The sequence below is a fragment of the Nomascus leucogenys genome, chromosome 5 (assembly GCF_006542625.1).
Source record: "Nomascus leucogenys isolate Asia chromosome 5, Asia_NLE_v1, whole genome shotgun sequence".
NCBI classification, from domain to species: Eukaryota; Metazoa; Chordata; class Mammalia; order Primates; family Hylobatidae; genus Nomascus; species Nomascus leucogenys.
Window position 1 is genome coordinate 2,595,603 of NC_044385.1, and position 25,950 is coordinate 2,621,552.

The following is a 25,950-nucleotide window of genomic DNA, read 5'->3' on the forward strand; positions in this document are numbered from 1 at the left end:
CTGTGAGCCAAAAATAAACCTTTCTCCTAGAAATTACCCAGCCTCGGGGATTTCTTTACGGCAAGACGAGAACGGCCTACCGCATTCCTTTGGAGCACTGCTTGCGACTGGACTGCCCCAGCCTCAACATGACAGCGGGACTTTATGCTCTGGATCTCAGGCCTTGGAGCTTCTGGCTCGTGTCATTTTCTACTCAAATGTATATAGCAAGAAGGCTGGACATGATGGGATTTTGCCATTTGCACTCACAACTTTAGAGATAGTTTGAAATGCATTAGCAACCCCTTTCCTATTGTGGATCCTGGGCCTGGACACGTGGCTGGCACAGCTGTCCTCCAGATTCTGCAGGGAAACACCGGCCCCCCGGTCTGGCCCCGTGCAATGATGCACTGAGGTTTGTTTCACCTGCATCTCTGATGGCCTATAGGCATTCACGTCCCTTTCCTCGTGGAGGAACAAGACGGAGGATAGTGGGTTGAATGTGAGGTTGGCTGGAGACAAAAGCTCAGCTGCCTCTGGACACACAGAGTCTATTTTCAGTGTATCAGAGGATGCTGGCTAGGGTCAAACTCGACAATCAAGAAGGCAATGGGAAGTTCTGCTTCACAAACTTGGGTTTGCTGGTACCATATGCTAAGCGACTTAGCTGTGAGGCTGGTCATATCCTAAGTGTGAACACCCATGAGCCAGAGTCTGTATTATACTACAAAAGCCACACAAAAAGTCCTGGAAGAGACTTGCACATCATCGTCATCATTCTCAGAGCTCTTCAGTGTACCAAATACCTTCATCTGCACGATCTCATTCACTCCTGTGACGAGCTGTCTGCCACCTCCTCTGCATTTTACAGATGGAGCCTCGGGACTCTCAGGTCACACAGGCAGCAGGCGAGGAGCTGGGGCTGGAACTCAGGTCCCCCCAGTCTGATCTGTGTGCTTTTCCCCGCACCTCATCCAGAGGCTAATGTGGGGACTGAAAGGGAAGGCGCTGGAGCCCGACTGTGTTTGAATCCCAGCTTGCCAGTGCTGTGCATGGGATGTGGGCTCCTCGCACCTGTTTCTTCACCTATAAAACAGGAGTAATCACAGCATCTATCCCCGGATACCTGCAGAAGGTATCCAGAGTTTACAGCCAGCCCCACTTTGCTATTCTTTATCTCTCATCTTGATGTGAGGTTGACGTGAGGGTGAAAAGAGAATCTTCGTCCTGTAGAGAGCTGGGCTCACACTGCAAATGCTCCCAGGCTGGTAAGAGAATCTTCGTCCTGTAGAGAGCCTGGGCTCACACTGCAAGTGCTCCCAGGCTGGTAGCTCTGCTAGGCCTGTTGCTTTGCACAACATCCATGACTCCAAGACCATGTGGGAGAGGTCCCTGGACAGAGAACTCAAGGCTCAAAGGGTGACTCTGACTCCAACCAAAAGGCCTTTAGAGGAATCATCGTCTTTTCATTCACAGATTATAGGCTCAAATGAAGGACTTTGGTGAAGAAAAACCTGTGGCTTTTGGAAAGGTCCAACTGAATGGTGTTTCAAGGTGGCTATTACCTTTTTCCCAAAGGCAATTGTCAAGCAGGGGCTGAGCTGGGTTTCATTATTCCAGCAAGAAATCCAGCCAGTGGAGAGGATGTGGAGAAATAGGAACACTTTCACACTGTTGGTGGGACTGTAAACTAGTTCAACCATTGTGGAAGTCAGTGTGGCGATTCCTCAGGGATCTAGAATTAGAAATACCATTTGACCCAGCCATCCCATTACTGGGTATATACCCAAAGAATTGTAAATCATGCTGCTATAAAGGCACATGCACATGTATGTTTATTGCAGCACTATTCACAATAGCAAAGACTTGGAACCAACCCAAATGTCCAACAACGATAGACTGGATTAAGAAAATGTGGCACATATACACCATGGAATACTATGCAGCCATAAAAAATGATGAGTTCATGTCCTTCGTAGGGACGTGGATGAAACTGGAAACCATCATTCTCAGCAAACTATCGCAAGGATAAAAAACCAAACACCGCATGTTCTCACTCATAGGTGGGAATTGAACAATGAGAACTCATGGACACAGGAAGGGGAACATCACACTCCGGGGACTGTTGTGGGGTGGGGGGAGGGGGAGGGACAGCATTAGGAGATATACCTGATGCTAAATGACGAGTTAATGGGTGCAGCACACCAACATGGCACATGGATACATATGTAACAAACCTGCACATTGTGCACATGTACCCTAAAACCTAAAGTATAATAATAATAATAATAATAATAATAATAAAAATCAAGCCAAGAGGTTTAGCTTTTTCAGAATGTGACCGTCAAACAGGCCACCGTGGGAGAGCTCTGGGCTGCGGATTCCTCTGGTTCCCTAGAGTGGGTCAAGGCTGAATGACTCAGAAGAGGGACACACCAGCAGTCAGGGTCCTGGGCTTGAAAACAGAGAAACTCCCATCTCACTCACTCACAATGGTCTTTTGCAAAACGTTCATGAGAACGGCTGATGCAGCTCCATCCACGCATAGTCTAAGTGTCCTTCTTGGCACCAGGCACATGGTCTTCTAGATGTAGCTCAAAATTAGGGAGCTCAGTATGATATCAAACGGTAGGCTACCACCCCAAACCCGGGGACATGAACCAGTGAAGGCCTTTCCTTAGAGCGCGAATGCATGCCCAGAACTTCCCTGTACTTATATCCTTAGGATACCAGCGCCAAATCCATGTGATAAATGACTATTACTAACAGGTAGTTTCAGTAATTTAAGTTTTGGGGTAAATTCTAAGACATATTTGCTTCCACCAAATTCTAGACACGTGGAGAGCTGTAGTCATAAATAGGAATCTATACCTGCATCTTGTATTTATTATTATTGTCATAGAAAAAATATTCACAGATGACTTGCTGGAACTTTTTTTTTCTGAGATGGAGCCTCGCTCTGTTGCCCAGGCTGGAGTGCAATGGCGTGATCTCAGCTCACTGCAACCTCCACCTCCCGGGTTCAAGCGATTCTCCTGCCTCAGCCTCCTGAGTAGCTGAGATTACAGACATGTTCCACCATGCCTGGCTTTTTTTTTTTTTTTTTTGTATTTTTAGTAGATATTGGGTTTTGCCATGTTGGTCAGTCTGGTCTTAAACTCCTGACCTCAAATGATCTGCCCTCCTTGGGCTCCCAAAGTGCTGGCATTACAGGTGTGAGGCACCGCGCCCAGCCTACTTGCTGGAATTGCTTACCTCTTTCCTTGAATGTAGTTGATAATGTGACTTTTAACTGCTTTATGCCTTGCCCTCTAATTTGTGTACATTTTTTCCTCTGTCCTACTGGTGCAAAAGCTCTCTGCATTAGCCCTAATGCTTACACTAGTACTATTTTGAAGGTGCTTGATAAATTTGTCAAAATAACCCGGTACAGCAAATACATTTTTGCTATTTTATCTGGCTCAGAAAATAGGATTATAGCTTCAGTGCCTCTTCTCATCCTAAACAGGTGACAATACCACAAAACATATACTTTATCCTAGTTTAGATTGGGCCTCCGATGGCCACAGGAAGCCTGTGGGCACAAAGGTGTCCTTCTGGGAAGCTGGGCAGGCTACCACAAAGTTGAAGGTGGGTGTCAGACTCACATCTATTACTAAAGATGCAGGGTTTAGATCAGGCTGGTTTCATTTAGATTAGTGCAAAATCATAAGGAAGGTGAAGAACAAGATTCCATCATTATTATTTTTTTTTTGAGACAGGGTCTTGCTCTGTTGCCCAGGCTGGGGTGCAGTGGCATGACTGTAGCTGACTGCAGCCTCAACTTCCCAGGCTCACGCAATCCTCCCACCTCAGCCTGCCGAGTAGCTGGGACTACAGGCACATGCCACGATGCATGGCTAATATACTTAAAATTTTTTTTTTGTATAGATGGAGTCTCACTATGTTGCCCAGGCTGGTCTTGAACTTGGGCTCGAGTGATCCTCCTGCTTTGGCTTCCTGAAGTGCTGGGATTACAAGTGTGAGCCACTGCGTGTGGCCTCCATCATTATCTAGATGAGCTCATATGATAGGAGAGATGCATGTAAACAAATATTTAAAATACAAGTGCCTACATTAAAATACCTACAGAATGCCACTGAGTTGGAAGATGGAAACAACTTTCCTGGAGCAAAGAATTAGGAGACGGGAAAGGAGATCAGAGAAAGTTGAGAGGGGAGATAACATTTGAGATAAGCCTCAAAGAATAAGCAGGAAGGAATCCAAGAATTTTTAGTCTTATTAATGGAAAACTGATTGGCCGGGCGCAGTGGCTCCCACCTGTAATCCCAGCACTTTGGGAGGCCAAGGCAGGCGGATTGCTTGAGTCAGGATTTCAAGGCCAGCCTGGGCAACATGGCAAAACCCCGTCTCTACCAAAAATATAAACCATTAGCCAGGCATGGTGGTGCACACCTGTAGTCCCAGCTACTTGGGAGGCTGAGGTGGGAGGATCCCTTGAGCCTGGGAGTGCAGTGAGCCTTGTTTGTGTCATTGCACTCCAGTCTGGGTGACGGAGTGACACCCTGTCTCAAAAAGAAAAGAAAACTCACAACGTAATTGACCATATTAAATGATTAATGGAGGAACCAAGTGAGCATCTCATTAGATGCAGAAATAGGTTCGATTAACTTCAACAATCAGTTTTTAAAAACTTGGTAGAAATCCACCCACAGAAGAATATTTTGCAATATCCATCTACCATGGAAAAATCATACAGCAATGAAGATTAAGAACCTGTACCTGTGCCCATCAAGACAGATCTCAAAAATGAAATACTGATCAAAAGAAGGTATGGAAGGGCATAGAATAGAGTATGATTTCATTTATGTAACGTTTAACAGCGGACAAAACTAAACAGTATGTTTTGGAGGGACACATACTTAGGTGGTAAAACTTAAAAGACAAGCAAGAGGATCAAAAACAAAATTCAGCACTGTGGTCACCTCTGGAACAGGCGGGAGGGTGACGGAAGGCAGACAATCACACAAGGGCACCTAAGCTACTGGAATGTTCTATTTCCTAACCTGGGTGGTGGGCACACAGATTGTTTTGTCATTCTATAGACTGTGCAGATGTGTTTCTCCATGTGTATATGCAACACATCTTCCAATCAAAACATGTCAGAGACATAAGAATCTCACAAATGGAGGAGGAGCTCCAGTACAGTACTGGGGTAGGCTATGTTCTTCGTAACTACTGATTGAATGAATGAATGAGTGAGTGAGTGAACAGCCACTGGAAGCAGAAGAAACGGCATCTGAATGCATGAATGAGTGAGTGAGTGAACAGCCACTGGAAGCAGAAGAAACGGCATCTGAATGCATGAATGAGTGAGTGAACGAACAGCCACTGGAAGCAGAAGAAACGGCATCTGAATGAATGAATGAGTGAGTGAAGAACAGCCACTGGAAGCAGAAGAAACGCATCTGAATGAACGAATGAGTGAGTGAACGAACAGCCACTGGAAGCAGAAGAAACGGCATCTGAATGAATGAATGAGTGAGTGAAGAACAGCCACTGGAAGCAGAAGAAACGCATCTGAATGAATGAATGAGTGAGTGAACGAACAGCCACTGGAAGCAGAAGAAACGGCATCTGAATGAATGAATGAGTGAGTGAGTGAACAGCCACTGGAAGCAGAAGAAACGGCATCTGACTGCATGAGTGAGTGAGTGAACAGCCACTGGAAGCAGAAGAAACGGCATCTGAATGAATGAATGAGTGAGTGAACGAACAGCCACTGGAAGCAGAAGAAACGGCATCTGAATGAATGAATGAGTGAGTGAAGAACAGCCACTGGAAGCAGAAGAAACGCATCTGAATGAATGAATGAGTGAGTGAAGAACAGCCACTGGAAGCAGAAGAAACGGCATCTGAATGAATGATGAGTGAGTGAACGAACAGCCACTGGAAGCAGCAGAACAGCATCTGAATGCATGAGTGAGTGAGTGAACAGCCACTGGAAGCAGAAGAAACGGCATCTGAATGAATGAATGAGTGAGTGAAGAACAGCCACTGGAAGCAGAAGAAACGGCATCTGAATGAATGAATGAGTGAGTGAAGAACAGCCACTGGAAGCAGAAGAAACGCATCTGAATGAACGAATGAGTGAGTGAACGAACAGCCACTGGAAGCAGAAGAAACGGCATCTGAATGAATGAATGAGTGAGTGAACGAACAGCCACTGGAAGCAGAAGAAACGGCATTGGCAAAGCAAGTGACTGTGAGAGGGGGTGGGGTGTTCAGTCACCTCTGTAGTTTCTGTGGTCAGAAAGGTAGGTGTGGCCCAAATTCGGAAGAGCTCCATAGGCCACAAAAGGGTTTCAACTATCCTGTAGCCAACAGGAAGCCACTGAAGGTTGTAAAGACTGAGAGACATCAGATTTGCACTTTAAAGGGGCCTTCTGGCAGCTATGTGGAGTGTAAAGAAAACGAAAATCCCGTCTTCACCAAAAGAGTTCTCGGAAGGAAACAGTGGATATGGCAGGTGCCCTTAACGAAGGGAGCAGTGAACTTTGTTCAGGAAACGATATAAAAGGCCGGGCGCGGTGGCTCACGCTTGTAATCCCAGCACTTTGGGAGGCCGAGGCGGGCGGATCACGAGGTCAGGAGATCGAGACCACGGTGAAACCCCGTCTCTACTAAAAAAAATACAAAAAAATTAGCCGGGCGTGGTGGCGGGCGCCTGTAGTCCCAGCTACTCGGGGAGGCTGAGGCAGGAGAATGGCGTGAACCCGGGAGGCGGAGCTTGCAGTGAGCCGAGATCGCGCCACCGCACTCCAGCCTGGGGGACACAGCGAGACTCCGTCTCAAAAAAAAAGGAAACGATATAAAAATACCTTCAATGTATACAGAGATTGCAATTAGTTCTCAGCATGCGATTTCAGGCTCAGAGATGACAAGGTCTCATGGGAGAAACAACCCTTGATAAGTGGTTTGAAAGACAGCAACGCGGTGTTTTAAAGACAGACACATTTGACTCTCAGAAAAATGGGCATGTCAGGGCACAAAACTAAAAAAATGTATGCTTATAAATGGGAGGCTGCCAAATCTAGAAATGCCCCCAAATTTTCATTGATCTCATCGGTAGGGAGTGAAAAGAAAGAATAGCGAGGATAAAAAGAAACAGCAACTGTGGTCATTGCCCTAAAGAACAGAAGATCATCAAGTCTCTTAAAAGCCTACTATTCCTCAAACCACCTCTACTTCTTTGGTTCTCCTTTTGTAACATCAAAATGAAATTCAGCTCTGTTTTAGTTACAAAATTACTAGGTACATCAGACAATTTGATACAACTTAACTACTCCACAAATGTAACTATTCAAAAATTGTTCAATTACACACGAAATGAATTATCGCCTCATTTGCATGAACAAAAAAAATCTGTTAATGCTCAATTGGGCCTGAACCAGTTGTGAAACAGGTGAGAATTTATGGTTGGATACTCTGACTGAAGCTCCATTAAAGTTCAAGACAGATTTTTAATGAATTAATCCCCAAAGCATTTGTATGCTCCATCCCGTCCAATGCCTAATTGTGCCTAAATCAAGCCATCCTTGAATAATCACAGCCCCCTGTGGGTGCCCAAGGGCATCTCGGGCTCTCCGCACTGTCCCCAGACCAACCTAAAGCCCTCCTTCTTTGGCTGTTTTCTTTCTGGTTACGACACAACTTGTGATATGATGATTAGTCGTCATTAAAGATCACACTCAGCTGTGGATTCGGAGTCTTGCATTTGGCTCAGTGGTTTGTCATGATTTGTGTTGGATAATCTCTATATCAAAGCAGGGAATGACAGAACGCTGTGAATGACTCCGGCGTTTACAGGATGGACTGTGGCAAACTGTGGAAGATACAGATGAGCTTGAGTAGAGAATGAGGGGGACTTGAGGAGGAGAGAGCTTGAGAATCACCACTCTGTGACATTCCTCAGCCCCACCCGGCCCCTTCTTCCCTTAGTGCCAGTTCAGCGCTGATGTGCGTATATTATCAGCTAGTCGGTGCTCAATGTCTGTATCCCTACTACACTGTAAGTTGCCCAAGAATGCAGATCATCTGTTATATTCCTGGTATTTATTGTAGGGTATTTTTGAGTAAATGAATAAGTGGAAAACTTAGATTTCTGCTGTACATTTCTCAAATTATTTTCTCGTATGTTTGGTGACTTAAATTAGGCTTATAATACAACCAGTTCCTTAAATTCCTCCACCAGTTCTTTTGGGCCAGAACTCAGTGCTGATCAGAATAGCGCTGAGTCCCATGGATGACAGAGTTAAATGTTATGAGTCACATGGGGTGTAAAATGTAAAGTGAAATTTATAGCAAAGTTAGCCTTGACAATCTCTGAACGAAAACCATTCTCTCACTAAGTCCAACACAGACAAGTTTTACTTCAGCACTAACAACATACCACCTCTCTGGCTGTGCAGCAGAAGTACTCAGCTTGCATTTAAAGGCTGTATGAAAAAGGAGTATCTTTAAATATTCAAATCACGCCCCAGTCACTGGGATACACAGATACAACTGGGGATGCAGCAGCATCGGACCCCCACCCCAGGTTCATTCTCAGGCCCATTGGACTGTTCGAGGGCAGAGTCCTTTGCCTTCTTACATCATGACTTCACTTTCATGCAGAGCCTGTAGAATTCTCTTAAACCAAATATCTGTATCAGGCAGCCACGCTGTGTGTTAGGCACACAAACTCTCATTGAATAAATGCATGAGGGTTCATTTCGATAGACGGTAATTATCCACTTGGTCAAAAGAAAAGATGCATACTTTCAAAGTCAAGGAATGCACAGAAGATAGGATGGTGGCAGAATCATGTGGGTTACATGATTCTGAAAGATGATAAAACAGTGACCTTTGTGCCTTTGAAGCACGTCTCTTTGTCTACCGCAGACATCGTCTCCATGGAACCTACAATATGTTTCTGAGGTGGACAAGGAGTACGAATGATTGTGATTTTGCTGATGGAGAAATGAAAAGCTCGGGGAGAGCGTCTGAGTGTGTGAGGTTAGCCGTGGCAGGGGCGCTAAAATCCATCACGCCTGGCCTCAGCTCAGCACTAGCTCAGCAGTGCAGGTTGCAAAATCCATCTCTTTAGAAAGCACAGCGATTCCACTACACATACTTCTCTGCGAGCTCAGTCTGAAGAAACTTCACAAATTCCAGCTGAGAGGTTGATCATCTTAATCTGCCAATTGTGGAATTTCCCAAAGCTGCTATTCTTAGCCAGATGTTTGAGGAAAAGCTCATGATCTCACTTGCCAGCCCTGCCATCATTCTCACCTCTTATCTCTTCCTTACCTTTCTTGTACTCAGCAAAGCTTCAAGGCACAGCTTGGGCGATAACCTCTCCTGCTCTGACCTGAACCTATTCACTCAGGAATGCCTCTGCACACCCAGGAGGGGCGGGAGATGGAAGCTGTCTTATCAAGTGGGCTGTGCCCAGCGTCTGGTTCTCCACTGTGGGAAACGGTCATGCTTCTCATGCAGGAGCTGCCCTAGATAAATCAGGAGGCCTTCGTGGGGGTCCTGGAGCCAGAGAAAGCCTGGTGGTGTCCCTCAGTTTCTCCCATCAGTGCGGCGTGGGAAGTGGCTCCATGAACTTTCAGGCTCTTTCACGAGAAAGATTATAGAGATTTTTTTTTAAGGCTCATGAAATAGGCTGAGCCTTTTCATGAGAGGATACTCTCCATGGGTGGTGCCCAGAACATGGGACCCAGACTGTCAGGCCCCACTGACAGCCATTTACTGAGGTTAGGACGCCTTCTAACCTACCTGGAGCCCTGCACACAGGTTCAAAGTCAGGAGTGTCTCATTGGTTGTTACATTCTTTTTAATTTTATTTTTTGCCCCCCCTTCCCCCCGCCCCTCATCATTACATTCTTACTTGGTATTTTTGATTTAGCCCTGATAAGTAGCTTGGGTCCTGAAAGGAAGATTTATTTCCCTTTTTTACCTTTCGTATTTCACATTCTTCATTGCCATGGGTATCTAGCCATCAGCCTGGCTTAGCAATCACAGAAACAGGTGAGACCAGAAAACTGACCTGAATGTATGAATTGGCTACCATCAGCCCTACCCCTCGGGTCTGTGCCTTCATTCATTCATTCATTCATTCATTCACTTAGAGGCAGGATCTTGCTCTGTTGTCCAGGCTGGAGTGCAGTGACGTGATCATAGCTTACTGCAGCCTCAACCTCCTGGGTTCAAGCAATCCTTCCACCTCAGCCTCCCAAGTAGCTTGGACTACAGGTATGAGCCACCATGCCCAGCTAGTTTTTTAATTTTTTTTTGTGGAGATGAGGTCTCCTTATGTTGTTCAGACTGGTCTCAAACTCCTGGGCTCAAGTGACCCCCCTGCCTAGGCCTTCCAAGGTGCTGAGATTATAGGTGTGAGCCACTGTGCCCAGCCTGTGCTTTCACTTATAATCAACTACACATATGCAAGCTTTGCTGCTATGTCTGATCCTCTGTTGTCATTGCAACAAATGTTGACCGAGCACCACAATATTCCAGAAACTGTACTCGGTGAGGGTGATAAGCTGGGAGGCAGTGAGGCCCTGTTGCCTATTAGCTGTGTGAACTTGGACAAGATACTCACCTTTCTGTGTCTCAGTTTCCCCATCTGTGATACTAGTATGATTACTACAGTACCTATGTCACAGGTTGTCAGAATTAAATATCCATAAGGCATTTAGCAGAGCTTGTGAGGCACAGTAAGAACGATGCCCGAGCTGTGGTGTTCACGATGTGAAATACTCTCACCAGGGGCTCATTTAGGCACCGCGCTAACTACCTTCAGTGTAGCTGAAAAGCCAGGAAATAAGTATGAGAAATCATTTCCTCCTCCTCCCTGTGGTCCAGCAAGTCCAGAATTAGGAACTTCTACCCCTTTAGCAAGATCAAGACAGAGTGCCCGCTCTCGGTTCTGCCCTTCTATTCACTTCTTCCAAGGGAGGAGGGAAGAAGGTCTGACTGCTGAGGCTGGTGAACGTGAGCCTGGGTGTGACAGCTGGCACTGTCTGCCTGTCCCTCCCCTGCAGGCCACGCCATTCTCTCCTCCACTCAGGCCATGGGGTTGGGGAAGGGGCTGTCTACCCTTTCCTACTCTGCTAGGATTAGCAGGGGTTTAATTCTCGATCATACTCTTGTATCTATTTGATCATTGGTTCAGAATTTGGAAAGAGTTTAATAATAACCCCAGACATTAGACATAAAAGGAAGATAAACTTGAAAGGCCAAAAGGGAAAGGAAGACGCCTTCCAATTTCTCCCCAGCCCTGAGACCATTATGTCCCATTATGCCACAGCGGCTGCTGCAGTGGACAGACAAAAACATGAGCCGCGGCTTTGCTGCCAAGAGATGATGACAGAGCTGGGTCCTGATATTCTGTTCCCAATTCAGGGAAGCTCTGAGAGGGGCCAGAATGTGGTCCTCTTGAGAATGAAAAGGACGAGGTGTAGAGTTCATGTGTCAAACCAGCGGCAGAACAATCAAAGCTTGAACCCAGTGTTTGTGACCCTGGCCGATCCCCAGACGGTGTCATTTCTCCCTGAGTGACTTGCATGGTTCTATAATGAGCCTGGCAGAATTAATTTAGTGGCAGCTTCTGCCTCAACTCTTAAGAAAATAATAACAATCTCTCAACATTTCTATAGCTAAATATGAAGATACCGCTAGGCAAGGAAGCAAACAGAGCTAAGAGGGAAAAATAAAAGCAAGTGAGAATGCTAAAAATCTCATAGAAAAGGGACTTCGATGTCCCAGCGACATTCTGAACTCACGTTCTCTGCATCCTGTCATTAAAATGTATAAAAATGAGTATTTCTAAAGCAGCAATACTAAGAATTATCATTGCTGCAGTTGCCTGGCAACCTGAGACTTTGGTTATTTTATTTCTAAACAGGGAATGCTCTAAACTGGTATCTGGAGTTTGTGCAAATAGTTCTAAATTGATATTCTCTCTGTAAATCAGGAGGAGAAAATACAGCATTAATGTACATTTAAAGGAGGTTAAATATGCATATGTCTCTCTCTCTCTGTCTCTCACACACACACACACACACACACACAGAGAGAGAGAGAGAGAGATTCTCACATGAACCTCTCCCTGTTTCATGCTATCTTAAACAAATCTGGAGAACTGATACTCCTTTGAATTTTTCCTGACAAATATCTACTTAATGTCATGGTACGTCTAAATAATATCCATCCAAGTCCTGAGGAAGAGCCTTTCCTCTCCTGTGTGAGATGGGAATTGAATGCTGTGGCTCCACAGTCCCTAACCTTTTTACCTTTTTGGCACCAGGGACAGGTTTCGTGGAAGACAATTTCTCCACGGACCCAATGGGAGTAGGGAATGGTTTTGGGATGAAACTGCTCCATCTCAGATCATCAGGCATTAGATTCTCATAAGGAGCACACAAGCTAGATCCCTTGCGTGTGCAGGTCACAATAGCCCGGGGTTCCTATGAGAATCCAGTGCCACCACTGATCAGACAGCCAACGGCACTCAGACGGTCACGGTCCCCCACTGCTCACCTCCTGCTGTGCAGGCCGGTTCCTAACAGGCCAGGGACCTGTACCAGTCTGTGGCCTGGGGGTTTGGAACCCCGCTGTAGCTAACAGCAATCTTGAGCCCCTTTCCCCAGCTTCCCAGACCTTGAGCATTGGGTTTCCAGTTCTGAGAAAGGAGAGGCTAACCCCAAATCTCCATGGGCTCTACGAGGAAGCACTTCTCCAGGCAAGGAGGGGAATGTCTGCATCCTTCAGGGAGGCTGGTCCCGAAGTTCCTGCCAATGCTGGGCCTGCTGCCGCAAGTGCGACCCGCAGGTGCCAGCACCCCACCCTCTCTTTGATGAGAAGAGGTGCTTGCATTTTGAAAAAGCTGCCTCTACTTATGAAGTGTCATTTCCTTTCAAGTCACTGATTTGAACTTGAGCTTCTGGTGCTGCCTGCTGCTTTGAATGAACTGGTGTGCTCCGACGCTACAAGCTTAAAGATGACCTTGGTTCCTGACTCCTCACTACGGCCTTAGGAGGAAAAGTGTTTCCATGATAGCCCCTGAGGATGGGCGTCCTCGTCGCTTTTGTGGAACACAGGCTTCTGGAAGTGGATGCTGCCTGCGGGTTTGCTTGTAGCCTGCAGCTTGGGATCATAGACTGCCTCAGGCTCCCCCACAGAGAGGAGGTGAGCCCAGCACAGCTGCTGAGACCCAAAGTGTCTCCGTGACTGATCTCCACAAACAAGGATTAGGTCTGGGTCTGAACCATAGACCCAACCCGTAAGCGGGAGGTGCCGGGCATCATTTCCACGGTGGGATGGTTATGTGGCACCATTTTTCAAGAGGACTGGGAGACGCATCTCAGACAGGCACAGCATGAGAGGGCCACAGAAGGACTTTCCATGAGCTCTTGTTAAAGGGCAGCCAAGACATTAGCAACTAGCTGTTGTTTAGAAACAGTGTTTCGAAACACCATGTTGACAAATAAGCAAACAGGTCATATGACCTATTAAAGGAATTCTTTCTCCATATGGAGTAGCAGCCATCAATGAAGGTAAATGCTTCAGGGCTTGAAGGACGCCTGCGTGACTGGTGTGCTTCTTAAGGGCCTGTGACCTTTCTTTACAAGGCAACATCTAAGAGAACCAGAAATTCTATTTTGAGAGAATTGGGTCGTGGTTAGAACCTGAGTCTCGAAAGGCAGTGGTCCTTCAGATGAGCTGGGACATAACACCCGTCAGCCGAAGCTCAGTTCACCCTGACAGATCCTTGTGGCGGTTCTTCCGGGGGCCAGCTCCTGTGGGATGTGCCTGCAACCCTGGGTTTTGGCCTGAGAAGTCATTTCAACGCTTCTGCCTATTTTTTCTTATCCATTAAATGGGAAGATTCCTAGCACCTTGGTGCCCAAGAGCAGTAAGGAACAGCAAATGAATGTACCGAATAAAGAAAATTTGCAAATGCACTGTCAAAATGCTCGAATGAGGGCAGGGTTCCCTGGATGTGGAGGCTCTCAAAAATTAGAGAGTAATTTGTGCAGCCTGTCAGTGCAGGACTGACGAGGGGTTGGAGCCCTTGGTGGTCTCCCTGCCTTCCCTGCATGCTTTTCTGAATGGTGCCACCGTTTAGGACTGATTTATCGCGCCTGGACTGGCCGGCAAGCCTGTGCCCTGTAACGTGCCTGTGCCGTGTAATGGCTGAGGTCGGAAACCTACTCCACACCTCCTGCATCTTCAAGGGCAGTATCATTTGCAAAGTCAGAACCATTCAGCGCACATGCAGGGTGCCTGTGGGAACGCCTGGGATGGGTAATGAATCCAAACTCACTTTCCAGCTTGCTCACATGACAAATAGCCTGGTAAAATGATGAAGAGGAATGAAGACAGGCTACAGCCTGCACATTCCACTGAATTTCCCAGAGCAAGCACGAGTAATGCAGGTTCCAAGCACAGAGTTGCCTGGGGAGACAAATGAAGAGGTAGTGGGGTGTCTGTGTTTTTTGGGGGGTGGGGGAAGGAAAGAGAATATGGAATTTGGTTTTCTTTTTTTGTTCCCCCCCAACCCTCCGTAAGTGAGCAGGAGGAGTAAGAGGAAACCTCAAGGGCAGGAAACTTCCCCTTCTCTAAGGAACCCACTGCAAACACAAGGTTTGACACCCCGAAGGTGTTTAGTATGCTAACAAAATGCTGCATAATGTGGCTTCAGAGCGCTGACGGAACTGATCAAAGAAATCGGGGCTTTCCTGCTGTGCTGGGCTCCCCTGCCGCGCGCAGCAAAGGCAGCTCCGACATTTAGAGAGCTCAATGAGAAGTGGGCGTGGGTCTGCAGCGACGGCTCCGAGCTGTCAAGGCCTCTGAAGCTGTGAGAAGGGAGGCAGTTTGATCCTGCCACCCACTGGCTGGGTGATTTGGGTAAATCTTTGCCTTATCTTCCTGTACCTCAAAAGAGGACAGTTTCTAGTTGATGAATCACTTTGTAAATGTAAATTTGCAGATGCCAAATATTGAATCTAGGCTGCGGTCCAGACTCGGAGAACACGTTTCCGCAAGGGTCTTTTTAAGATCACGTACAATAAAGGGCATCAGGACCCTGAGGGGTGACAGAACAAACGCACTGGCCAATGGACGTTTTGGGAAGGACAGCGCTGGCTGGATGGCCAGGACCACCGTGTTTCCAGCACCAGGCAACCCAGCAAGGTCACGATGAGGTGTGCTAGGCAGGGCAGGGCAAGGGCAGCTGCTGAGCCTGTACCCACGCCATCAACAGCTCAGCCAGGCCACGGGACAGCTCCAGGACGGGGTCTTGTGCTGACACTGCATGGATGCTCGTCTGCTTACTTGAGACACAGAAACACTTTGATGATCACTCTCTTGGTGCCAGAATAGAAGGAAGGGGACTCCTGGAATGAAGGCAGGCAGCTATCTGCAGGGACTGGTGAGTGGAGGTGTCTCCCAGGAGGGCAGGTGGCCAGTTGATAGGGCCAGCATGTTAAAAATATGCTTAATTAACAAGAAGCTTGAACGATTAATACAAACTTTTTTTTTTTTTTTTTTTTGAGACAGGGTCTCACTCTGTTGCCCAGGCTGATGCAGTAGCACGATCTCAACTCACTGCAGCCTCTGCCTCCTGGACTCAAGCCACCCTTCCACCTCAGCCTCCCAAGTAGCTGGGACTACAACCATGCAACACCATGCTCAGCTAATTTTTGTATTTTTTGTAGAGACAGGTTTTTGCCATGCTCTTCAGGCTGGTCTCAAACTCCTGGGCTCAAGCAATCCTCCCGCCTCAGCCTCCCAAAGTGCCAGGAATACAGGTGTGAGCCACCACGCTGGGCCATAAAAACAATTTTTAATGTTTCCCTACTCATTTATAAAAAACCCAACTCTAACTAAAAGGAAGTTACTTTAAATTAAAAATAATTTCATGTTTACATGCATCTATCTTCCCACTGTCAATTCAACAACTATTTATAGAAATCATAAAAGCATGTCGCCCTGCAGAAACAGTGTAAAAGCTATAAGTAAAATATGTAATCAATGACCTCCTAATAAGGTGCAATTTGGAATTTTCTCTATATCATGATCTATGAAGTTATGACATTAACAGACATGATTCTCATTTTATGGAAACCAGTGAGGGCCAGTAACTCTTCCCTTCATCTCCAACTCCAACGGTTTCCCTCCCCTGCCCTTTCTCCCCACAAGTTGAATTTATTCAACTACAGAAATGACATCAAATGAAACTCTATAATTCTTCAACTCAAAATATTTTCCCATAGAAAAGGGTTGTTATAAGAGCTGGGAAAACCATTTCTGGGTTTATCCAACTAGGATTCCAAATTTCTAGAAATGAGATGGACAGGATTATAATCACCATTGAAGCTCCTAAAGTCAGTCCAGTAATGGTTCTCCTGGTAGAAAATAAACTCACAATGTATTTGGTGGGGGGTCTGGCGTCAACGTAGGGCTGAGGGGAAGAAAAACTCCAGCGCTCATCCTGAATCTCAGTAACTATAGAACACACTGCCCGACTTTTTCCTCCCACACAATAGTAACTTAGGTTTTGTAGGATTTTTACAGATAGAACCATGAATCCACATATATTTGGTTAATCCTCACCTCATGGCAACTCTGTAAGGCTGGTGTTTTTTCCTTTAAGTAGGTGAGGATAGGCCTGACTAGATAGGTGTAACCAGACTTCCATCATTGGTTATTGGCCATAGTGTCCTAAGTTCTACAATAACCTTTTTTTTTTTTTTTTTTTTTTTTGAGAAGGAGTCTTGCTCTGTTGCCCAGGCTGGAGTGCAGTGGTGCCATCTCGGCTCACTGCAAGCCCCGCTTCCCAGTTTCACACCATTCTCCTGCCTCAGCCTCCCGAGTAGCTGGGACTACAGGTACCCACCACCACGCCCAGCTAATTTTTTGTATTTTTAGTAGAGATGGGGTTTCACCATGTTAGCCAGGATGGTCTCAATCTCCTGACCTTGTGATCCACCTGCCTCGGTCTCCCAAAGTGCTGGGAGTACAGGCATGAGCCACCACACCCAGCCTACAATAAACTTTTATACATGTTTTATCATTTTGAGCCTTATATTTCTGTGATGTAAGTAACATGTATAGCTTTAACCCTCATTTTAGGAAGAATGAAGGTTCACGCAGCTAGTAAGAGGCTCAGCTAGGCCTTGACAGAAGCCTGGACAGCCAGTCAATGGCCTGCCAGCACACGGTACAATGAGAACGCTTAGTTGGGCTGATGGTGGTGGAGTGGCTTTGTCTCTGCCAGACATAGGAGCGGCTGTAATTTAATTGTTTTGGAGCAGCAATAAAGAGACAGGAAGGATCCTGGAAGTGACTAAACATTTGCATGAGAAGGGAGGTGCTAACTCCCCCAGCTTTCTAAACTCCCGAGATTGGGTTGCCAGATAAAATACATGTCACCAGGCGTGTCCCATGCAATGTTGGGGTGCATACTTATAATACAACCTTATTTGTTGGTTATTTGAAATTTGAATTTGCCTGGATATCCTACATTTTTTGGTTAAGTCTGGTGGCCCTACCCCTAAGGATAAGCCAGTCTTCCACCCTCACTCTCATCACTATGAAGCAGGTGCATCTTTATTACGGTGACAATGACCCACCACCTTCATTTGCGAGTGGAGACCTCAACTGAGATAATTTCCTATTTCCTCTAATTTGAGCAGCCTAAAGTTAGAACTGGAATACATTTAAGTATTTCCAAAAGTTTTGAATTTGGGAGATCATGCATTACACAACTGTTAGCTAAGGCTGGTCTCTGGCACTGAACTTATAATGGGGTCCAGGCTGTCGCTCTGTGGCACACTTCTCCCGAGATGGCACTGAACCATGCGTCCCACACCATGCTTACCCCACTGCATGCTTTGAGTAGAAGAGTCACTTACTTGTATGGAATGTGTTTGCTGCCATTGACGAGAGCCAGGATGACATTGCCCAGAGCAGACAGTGAGAGGCACAGCCCTGAGCCTCCTTCTCGATTTTTGCTAAGAGCTTTCACACAGCTGCCGAGATCAATGAGATGCAGGCGGCTGCGACCTCCAGACACTACAAAAAGAGAGAAGATAAAAGAGAAATGGTTAAGTTCTGACAAACACTCATCTGTTCTTCGTGTAGCTCCTTGGGAAATCTGAGGAAAAATGAAAAGGGGAAGTGAAAGGTTGAAGTTCATGACCTACTAGGAAACTTCCGCAAAATCATGCTGGGGCTTCGAATAGCATTGGTCCTCTTAAATCCTTTCCACCACGCACCACTGACCTTCTAAAGCCTACTGACATTCACACTACAAGTAAATGAATTCAAATAATTCTTGCAGGTTGAACTGAATGAGATTTTGGAGAAAATAAATGTCAAATTAAAGGAGGACACATTTCTACCTAAATGCCATTTGAATAGCAGAATTCTGAAACTCATCAAGTTAAAATTTGAATGGCTCACGAGTGATTACCTGCTTTGGTTGATCATTATACAGAACCCAACCTCAAGCTCAGCCAGGAATCAGGTTGCAAACCCAAGACAAAAATCAGGAAGAAATAACAACCAGGTGCAGAGACAGGGAAGACCCAAATATTTGCTGAGAATCTGCCAAGTGCCAGGTGCTGTACAAACATCAGTCTCATTCACTTCCCATGATAAAATCATAAGCTAAATACTATTATCCTTTCTCTATTGATGAGAAAATAACAGTTCAGAAAAGTTAAGTAACTTGCCCATGAGTATTTCTGCTGCTGAAGTACAGGGAGACCAAGGTGGCAACAATTTACAAGACAGAGTACTGCAGAGGAGAGAACTCTAGAGATTTGCAGAAGGTCCCTCAAGGGTTCAGCTGAGTACTGATCAGCACATCTGATGTAGTTTGTATGTTCGTGCCCTCCAGATCTCATGGTGAAATGTGATCCTCAATGTTGGAAATGGGTCGTCCACCCCTATGACCCAAACACCTCCCAGCAGGTTCCAACACTGAGAATCACAGGCGTCGTGTTGAAGTGTGATCCTTAGTGTTGGAGATGGGGCCTGGTGGGAGGTGTTTGGGTCTTGGGGGTAGATCCCTCACGAACAGCTTAGTGCCCTTCCCATGGTAATGAGTGAGTTCTTGCTCTTTAACTTCATGCAAAAGCTAGTTGTTTAGAAGAGGCTGGCACCTTCCCCCTTCTCTCTCCTGCTCTCTCTTGCCATGTGACCTGCCTACTCTCCTTTCACCTTCCACCGTCATCGTAAGCTTCCTGAGGCCTCACCAGAAGCCGATGCTGGTGCCATTCTTCTTGTATAGCTTGCAGAACTGTGAGCAGAATAAGCCTCTTTATAAATCACCCAGCCTCAGGTATCCTTTTACAGCAATGCAAAAGGGACTAACACAACATTCATGTGAGAAAACTATTCAAGGCTCAGAAATTAGCCACCTAAAAAGATTGGAGATAATGGTGCAGAGCACTCACACAAAGCCAGGAATAGTGCCGCTTCCTAACAGCCAGCCTGGAAAACTTCACAATTCACAGGGCATTGGGTTGAGTACCCAGAAGTCTTTCCCATACTTAGCCACAGACTGAGCACTGACCTGATCCCACCTAACACGTATTAAAAGCAAAACAAAAAAATGATCAAACTGTTTCCAAGTAACGCAACTGCATTCTAAAACAAAGCTGAAGAATATTTACAAAGTAAAGACTCGGGAAAATGAAACCCATAATGAAGAGATAATTGAAGCCAACCTAGAACTAGCATAGATGTTAGAATTGACAGAAGCAGCTATTTATTAAAACAGTTATTTCAACTGTATTTCAGATGTTCAAAAAGTTAAGTAGAAACATGGAATATATATTTTAAAAGACACAAAACTGAACCTCTAGAGATAAAAACTACAATGTGTGAGATAAAAAAATATATACTAGATGAGACGAATGGCAGATTAGATATTGCAGAATGAAAAATCAGCAAATTTGAAGATCTAGCAATAAAACTATTCAGAATAAAATATATAGGGAAAAAAACAACAAATAAAAAACAGAAAAAAAAGAGCTGTAGGACAACTTCAAGTGTCCGCTATGTGTAATTGGAGTCCCTAAAGGAGAAGACACAGAGTGTGGTACAAATAAAATATTTGAGAAAAATAATGGCTAAAACTTCCCCACATTTAATGAAAGTCATAAACCCATGTATCCAAGAAGCTAAGTGAGCCCCAAGCACAAATGAAGAAACTGTATCAAGGCATAGCATATCCAAACTGCCCAAAACCAGTGATATAAAGAAAAATCTTGAAAAGAGCCAGAGGGAAAAAAGCACATGACATATAAAGGAACAAAGATAAGGATGATGGCAGATTTCTCATTGGAAATACGGTGAGAAGACAGTGGAGCAATGTTTTTAAAGTACTAAAAACTGTCAAGTTAGAAATATACACCCAGCAAAAGTATCATTCCAAAACAAAAGGGAAATAAAGACATTTTTAGACTTAAAAATCCTAAAAGAATTCACCATAAGCAAAAACACAAGGAATATAGACAAAGGAATGAAGAGCTTTGGAAATGATAACCACATGGGTAAATACGTAATTTTTATTACTTTAAATCTCTTTAAAAGATTATTATTAAAACAAAAAACATAATGTAATGTGTGAATGATGACATATGTAAAATTAAAATGTTTGATAGCAATAACACAAAAGTCAGAGGGGAGAAATGGAAATGTACTATTGTAAGGTTTTTATTCCTTATATAAGTGGTATAATATCACTTTAAATTAAATTGTGGTAACTTAACAATGTATATTACAAACACTAAAGCAATAATTAAACAATAAAAGTAATAGCTAATAAACCCACAAAAGATAGAAATTGGAACCATTTAAATGTTTAATCCAAAAGAAGGCAGAAAAAAAAAAGAGAGCAAAGATCAAATGGGACAAATGGAAAACAGAAAAGTAATATTTTGAACCAAACTATATAAATAATATGAAATTGAAATAGTCTAAAATACCCTTATTAAAAGGCAAAAATCGTCAGATTGGATAAAAAAAGTGAGGCTCTACTATATGCTTCCTATGACAAATACACTTCAAATAGAAGTAAACAATCATTTAAACGTATAAGTGTGGATAAGGCAAACAGTAACCATAAGAGTTGGAGTGGATCTACCAATATTAGACAAAAGAGACTGAAGACAGTCAAAGACCTATCCCATTTGTGCTAAGACCCACAGAGAGGTATGTCCCGCACCTCCTGCTGCAGTCGTGGAACTATCCTATTGATGCAGTGTCCTCCTGGGAAAGACACGCCTTCTGATATAAGACTGGGCTCTCCAGCTTCTATCCCACAGCAGATCCCAAGAGGGCCCAGTCACAGCTCCAGACCCTCTCTCTGCAGTCAGATAACTATTCTATCTCTACAGGAACTTGCTGGGTGACACACACCCCTCTGAGCTGAGACTGAGCCCTTCAGTATCTGTCTCATAGCAGATCTTATGAGGGCCCAGATTCTGCTCCAGCTCCTCCTGCTGATAGTTGGGGAACCATCCTGTCTATGCAGGGACTTACTAGAAGATGCATGCCCATTCGAGCCAATGTGGCAAGTATGCCAGCCTCCATCTTTTTTTTTTTTTTTTTTTTTTTTTTTTTTTTCTGAGACGGAGTCTCGCCCTGTACCCCAGGCTGGAGTGCAGTGGTGCAATCTCGGCTCACTGCAAGCTCCGCCTCCTGGGTTCACACCATTCTCCTGCCTCAGCCTCCAGAGTAGCTGGGACTACAGGCACCCGGGCAGCCTCCATCTTATAGCTAGACCCTGAGGAGGCCTAGTCTTGGCTTTAGCTCCTCCTGTTATGGGCAAGAAACTACTCCACTTGTGCAGAGACTTGCTGAGTAACACATGCCTGTCTCAGCCAATGATAAAGGCCCATCAGCCTCCTTCCCACAGCAGATCCTGAAGGGGTCCAGTCTCAACTTCTACCCCTCTTGCTATAGTTGGGGACCCAACCTACCTGTGCAGAGACCTGCTGGGAAGTATACTTGTCTGGGACACTAGGACAGTCTTCAGGACTCAGGTCCCTGGTGGCCAGTGTTCCCACATAACACAAGTACCATCCTTGGGTCTTCCCCAGGTCCGTTTGGGCCAGAAAGCCATTGTGAGACTCACAGCAAGCCTAGGAATAGAGTATCTTCTAATGCTGAGATGACTGTGGTGATCACAGGGAACACAATAGTCAGTTGGCTTAGAATCCCTGGAAGACCCTCTGAAGAAACACAGGCACAAACAAAGCCAGACTAGGAAGACTAAAATATTTAATCTCTCAATGTGTAGATATCATCATACTTCAAGCATCAAGAACATTCAGGGAAATATGATATCAAAGGGACAAAGTAAGGCACCAAGACTGGCCCTAAAGTTATGAAAATATATGATCTCTCAGACAAATAATTAAAAATAGCAGTTTTAAGGAAGCTCAGTGAACTTCAAGAAAGTTCAGAGAAATGTCTCGGAGAAAGTTCACAGAAAAATTTAAAAAATAAAATTAAACAGAAATCCTGGAGGTAAAAAATTCAATAAATGAATTGAAAAATGCAATAGAGCATATCAGAGGAATTGATCAAAAAGAAGAAAGGATCAGTGAGCTCAAAGACAGACTATTTGAAAATACACAGTCAGAAGAGAAAAAAAAGAATAAGAAGGAATGAACAAAGCTCATGGGACATATGGACCAACATCAAAAGAGCAAATATCTGGGTTAGTGGAGTTAAAGAGAGAACTGAGAAAGACAAGAGGTAGCAAGCTTATTCAAAGAAATAACACAGAACTTTCCAAACCTGGAGAAAAATATAAATATCCAGGTACACAAAGGTCAAAAGTCACCGATCAGATTCAACCCAAGTGAGAAGACCCCAAGACATATTAAATTCACAAAGGTCAAAGGCAAACAGGGTCCTAAAAACAGTGAGAGAGTGAGTAAAAAGCAAATAACATACAACGGACATCAAATACACCTGGCAGCAGACTTCTCAGCAGAAGTTTTACAGGCCAGAAGGGAGTGAGATGATATTATTCAAAGTGCTGAGGGAAAAAAAAAATGTTCCCTGAGGGTACTGCACCGAGCAAAGTTATTCCTCAGAAATGAAGGAGAGATGACTTTCCCAGAGAAAACTTATCACTACCAGACCTATCCTATGATAAATGCTAAAGAAGTTCTTAAAAGCATAGGAAAAATAATGCTAATGTGATTGTTATATTGTAATCATGGCATCTAAACCATTTATATTTTTATTAAGAAGATTAAAAGACAAAACTATTAAAAATAACAACTACAAAATTTTTGAGGTAGGCAAATTTTGATTTTGTGACATCAAAAATTTAAAATTAGGAACAAAAGGGAATTAAACTGTGTTTTTTTCTTTTTGATGTGTTTCTTTTCTTCTGCTACAATGAAAAGTTTAATTGGTATCACTTTAAATAACTTGTTATAACTACAGGATGTTTTTTGTAAGCTTCATAGTAACCTAAAGCAGAAATCTGTAACTGACATACAAAAAATAAAAGCAGCAAATTAAAACATGCTACCAAATAAAATCACTTAACCACAAAAATAAGAAAGGAAGTAAGGAGGTACACTACATAACAACTAGGAAATAAGTAATAAAATGGCAGTAGGAAAGCCTTACCTATCAATAATAACATGGAATGTATATGGACTAAATTCTCCAAATAAAAGACATGGAGTGGCTGAATGGATTAATAAGTAAGACCCAACTATATGTTGCCTACAATAAACTCACTTCACCTATAGAGACACACATAGATTAACAGTGAAGGGATGGGAAAAGCATTCCATGCAAATGGAAAACAAAAGCATTCCATACAAATGGAAACCAAAAATGATCAAGACTAGCTATACTTCAATCAGATAAAATAGACTTTAAGTGAAAAACTATATAAAGAAACAAAGGAAATTGTTATAAAATAATTCAGCAAGGAGTCAATTCTGAAAGAGGATATAACAATTATAAATATATATAACCAAATAGCAGGATATATATATATATATATATATAGCAAATATTAGTAGATCTAAACAGGAGAGGTAGACTACAATACAACAACAGTAAGGGACTTCAACACCTCACTTTTGGCAATGGGTGGATCATTCAGGCCGAAAAATCAACAAAGAAACCTCAGAATTAAACTATACTCTAGACCAAATGGACCTAACAGATATTCACAGAACATTTTATCCAACTGCTGCAAAATACACATTCTTCTCATCAGTACATGGAACATTCTCCAGGACAGATCATATGATAGGCCACAAAACACGTCTCAACAAGTTTTAAAAAGTCAAAATCATATCAAGTATCTTTTCTAACCACAACAGAATAAAACTATAAATTAGTAACAAGAAATGTTGGAAACTATTCAAATACATGGAAATTGAATAACATGCTCCTGGATAACCAATGGGTCAATGAAGAAATTAAGAATGAAGTTTAAAAAGTTCTTGAAACAAATGAAAATGGAAATACAACATGCCAGAACCCACGGAATATAGAAAAAGTAGCACTAAGGGAAAGGCCTATACCAATAAATACCTACATTAAAAATATAGACTCCAAATATAAACAACCTAATGTTGCACTTCAATGAACTACAAAAGGAAAAACAAACCAAACCTAAAATTAGTAGGAAAAAAATGAGTAAAGATGGAGCAGAAATAAATGAAATTGAGACTAAAATAACAATACAAAAAACCCCAACAAAATAAAAAGTTGGTTTTTTGAAAAGCAACAAAATTTTAAAATCTTCAGTTAGACTAACAAAAAACAGAAGACCCAACTAAATAAAATCAGAGATGAAAAAGATGACATTACAACTGATACTACAGATACACAAAGGATCATTAGCGACCATTATGAATAACTATATGCCAATAAATTGGAAAATCTAGGAAAAAATGGATAAATTCCTGGAAACATATAACCTACCAAAACTCAACTGTGAAGAAATAAAAACCTGAATAGGCCAATAACAAGTAATAGATTGAAACAGTAATAAAAAGTCTCCCGTCAAAGAGAAGCCAGGGAACTGATGGATTTACTGCTGAAATCTACCAAACATTTAAAGAATAACTAACACCAATTCCACTCAAACTATTTTTAACAATTGAAGAGGAGGAAATACTTCCAAACTCATTCTACAAGGCCAGCCTGACCTTATTTCCAAAGCCAAAGATAACAAAAGAAAACTATAAGACAATATTTCTGATAAAAAGAGTCAAAAATCCTCAACAAAATACCAATATAAACAGAAGACGGCAATATATTAAAAAGACCATTAACCATAATCAAGTAGGATTCATCCCAGTGATGCAAGGATAGTTCAACATATGTAAGTCAAATAAATTTAATACATCACATCAACAGAATCAAGGAAAAAATATGAATTACTTCAATAGATGCTGGAAAGGTAGTCAGTAAAATTCAATATCCCTTCATGATAAAAATCCTCAACAAATTTATAGAAGGAACATACCTCAACAAGATAAGTGTCATATATGACATGCTCACAGCTTATGTCATACTGAATAGGTTAAAATAGAAAACTTTTCACTAAGATCTGGAATGAGAAAAGGATGCTCAGTGGTGCACTATAAATTGTAATTATTCAATATAGTACTGGAATTCCTGGCCAGCACAATAGGGCTAGAGAAAGAAATAAAGGGCATCCAAATTAGAAAGGAAGAAGTCAAATTATTCTTGTTTGTAGATGACATGATCTTATATTTAGAAAAATCTAAAGATTCCACCAAAAAACTTTTAGAACTGATAAATGAGTTTAATAAAGTTGCAGGATATAAAATAAACACACAAAATCAGTAACATTTCTATATGCTAACAGTGATCAATCTGAAAAATAAA

General features: G+C 43.3%; 1 protein-coding gene across 1 annotated transcript in view; it reads right to left on the bottom strand.

Moving 5' to 3' along the window:
* The window catches only part of KIF26B (kinesin family member 26B), a 579,476-nt gene that overhangs the window by 49,438 nt on the left and 504,088 nt on the right, over positions 1 to 25,950 (bottom strand). Inside the window, exon 10 of the mRNA XM_030812564.1 lies at positions 17,949 to 18,108. Within this exon, the coding sequence (XP_030668424.1) occupies positions 17,949 to 18,108 (160 nt within the window). The remainder of the gene's footprint in view (positions 1 to 17,948; positions 18,109 to 25,950) is intronic.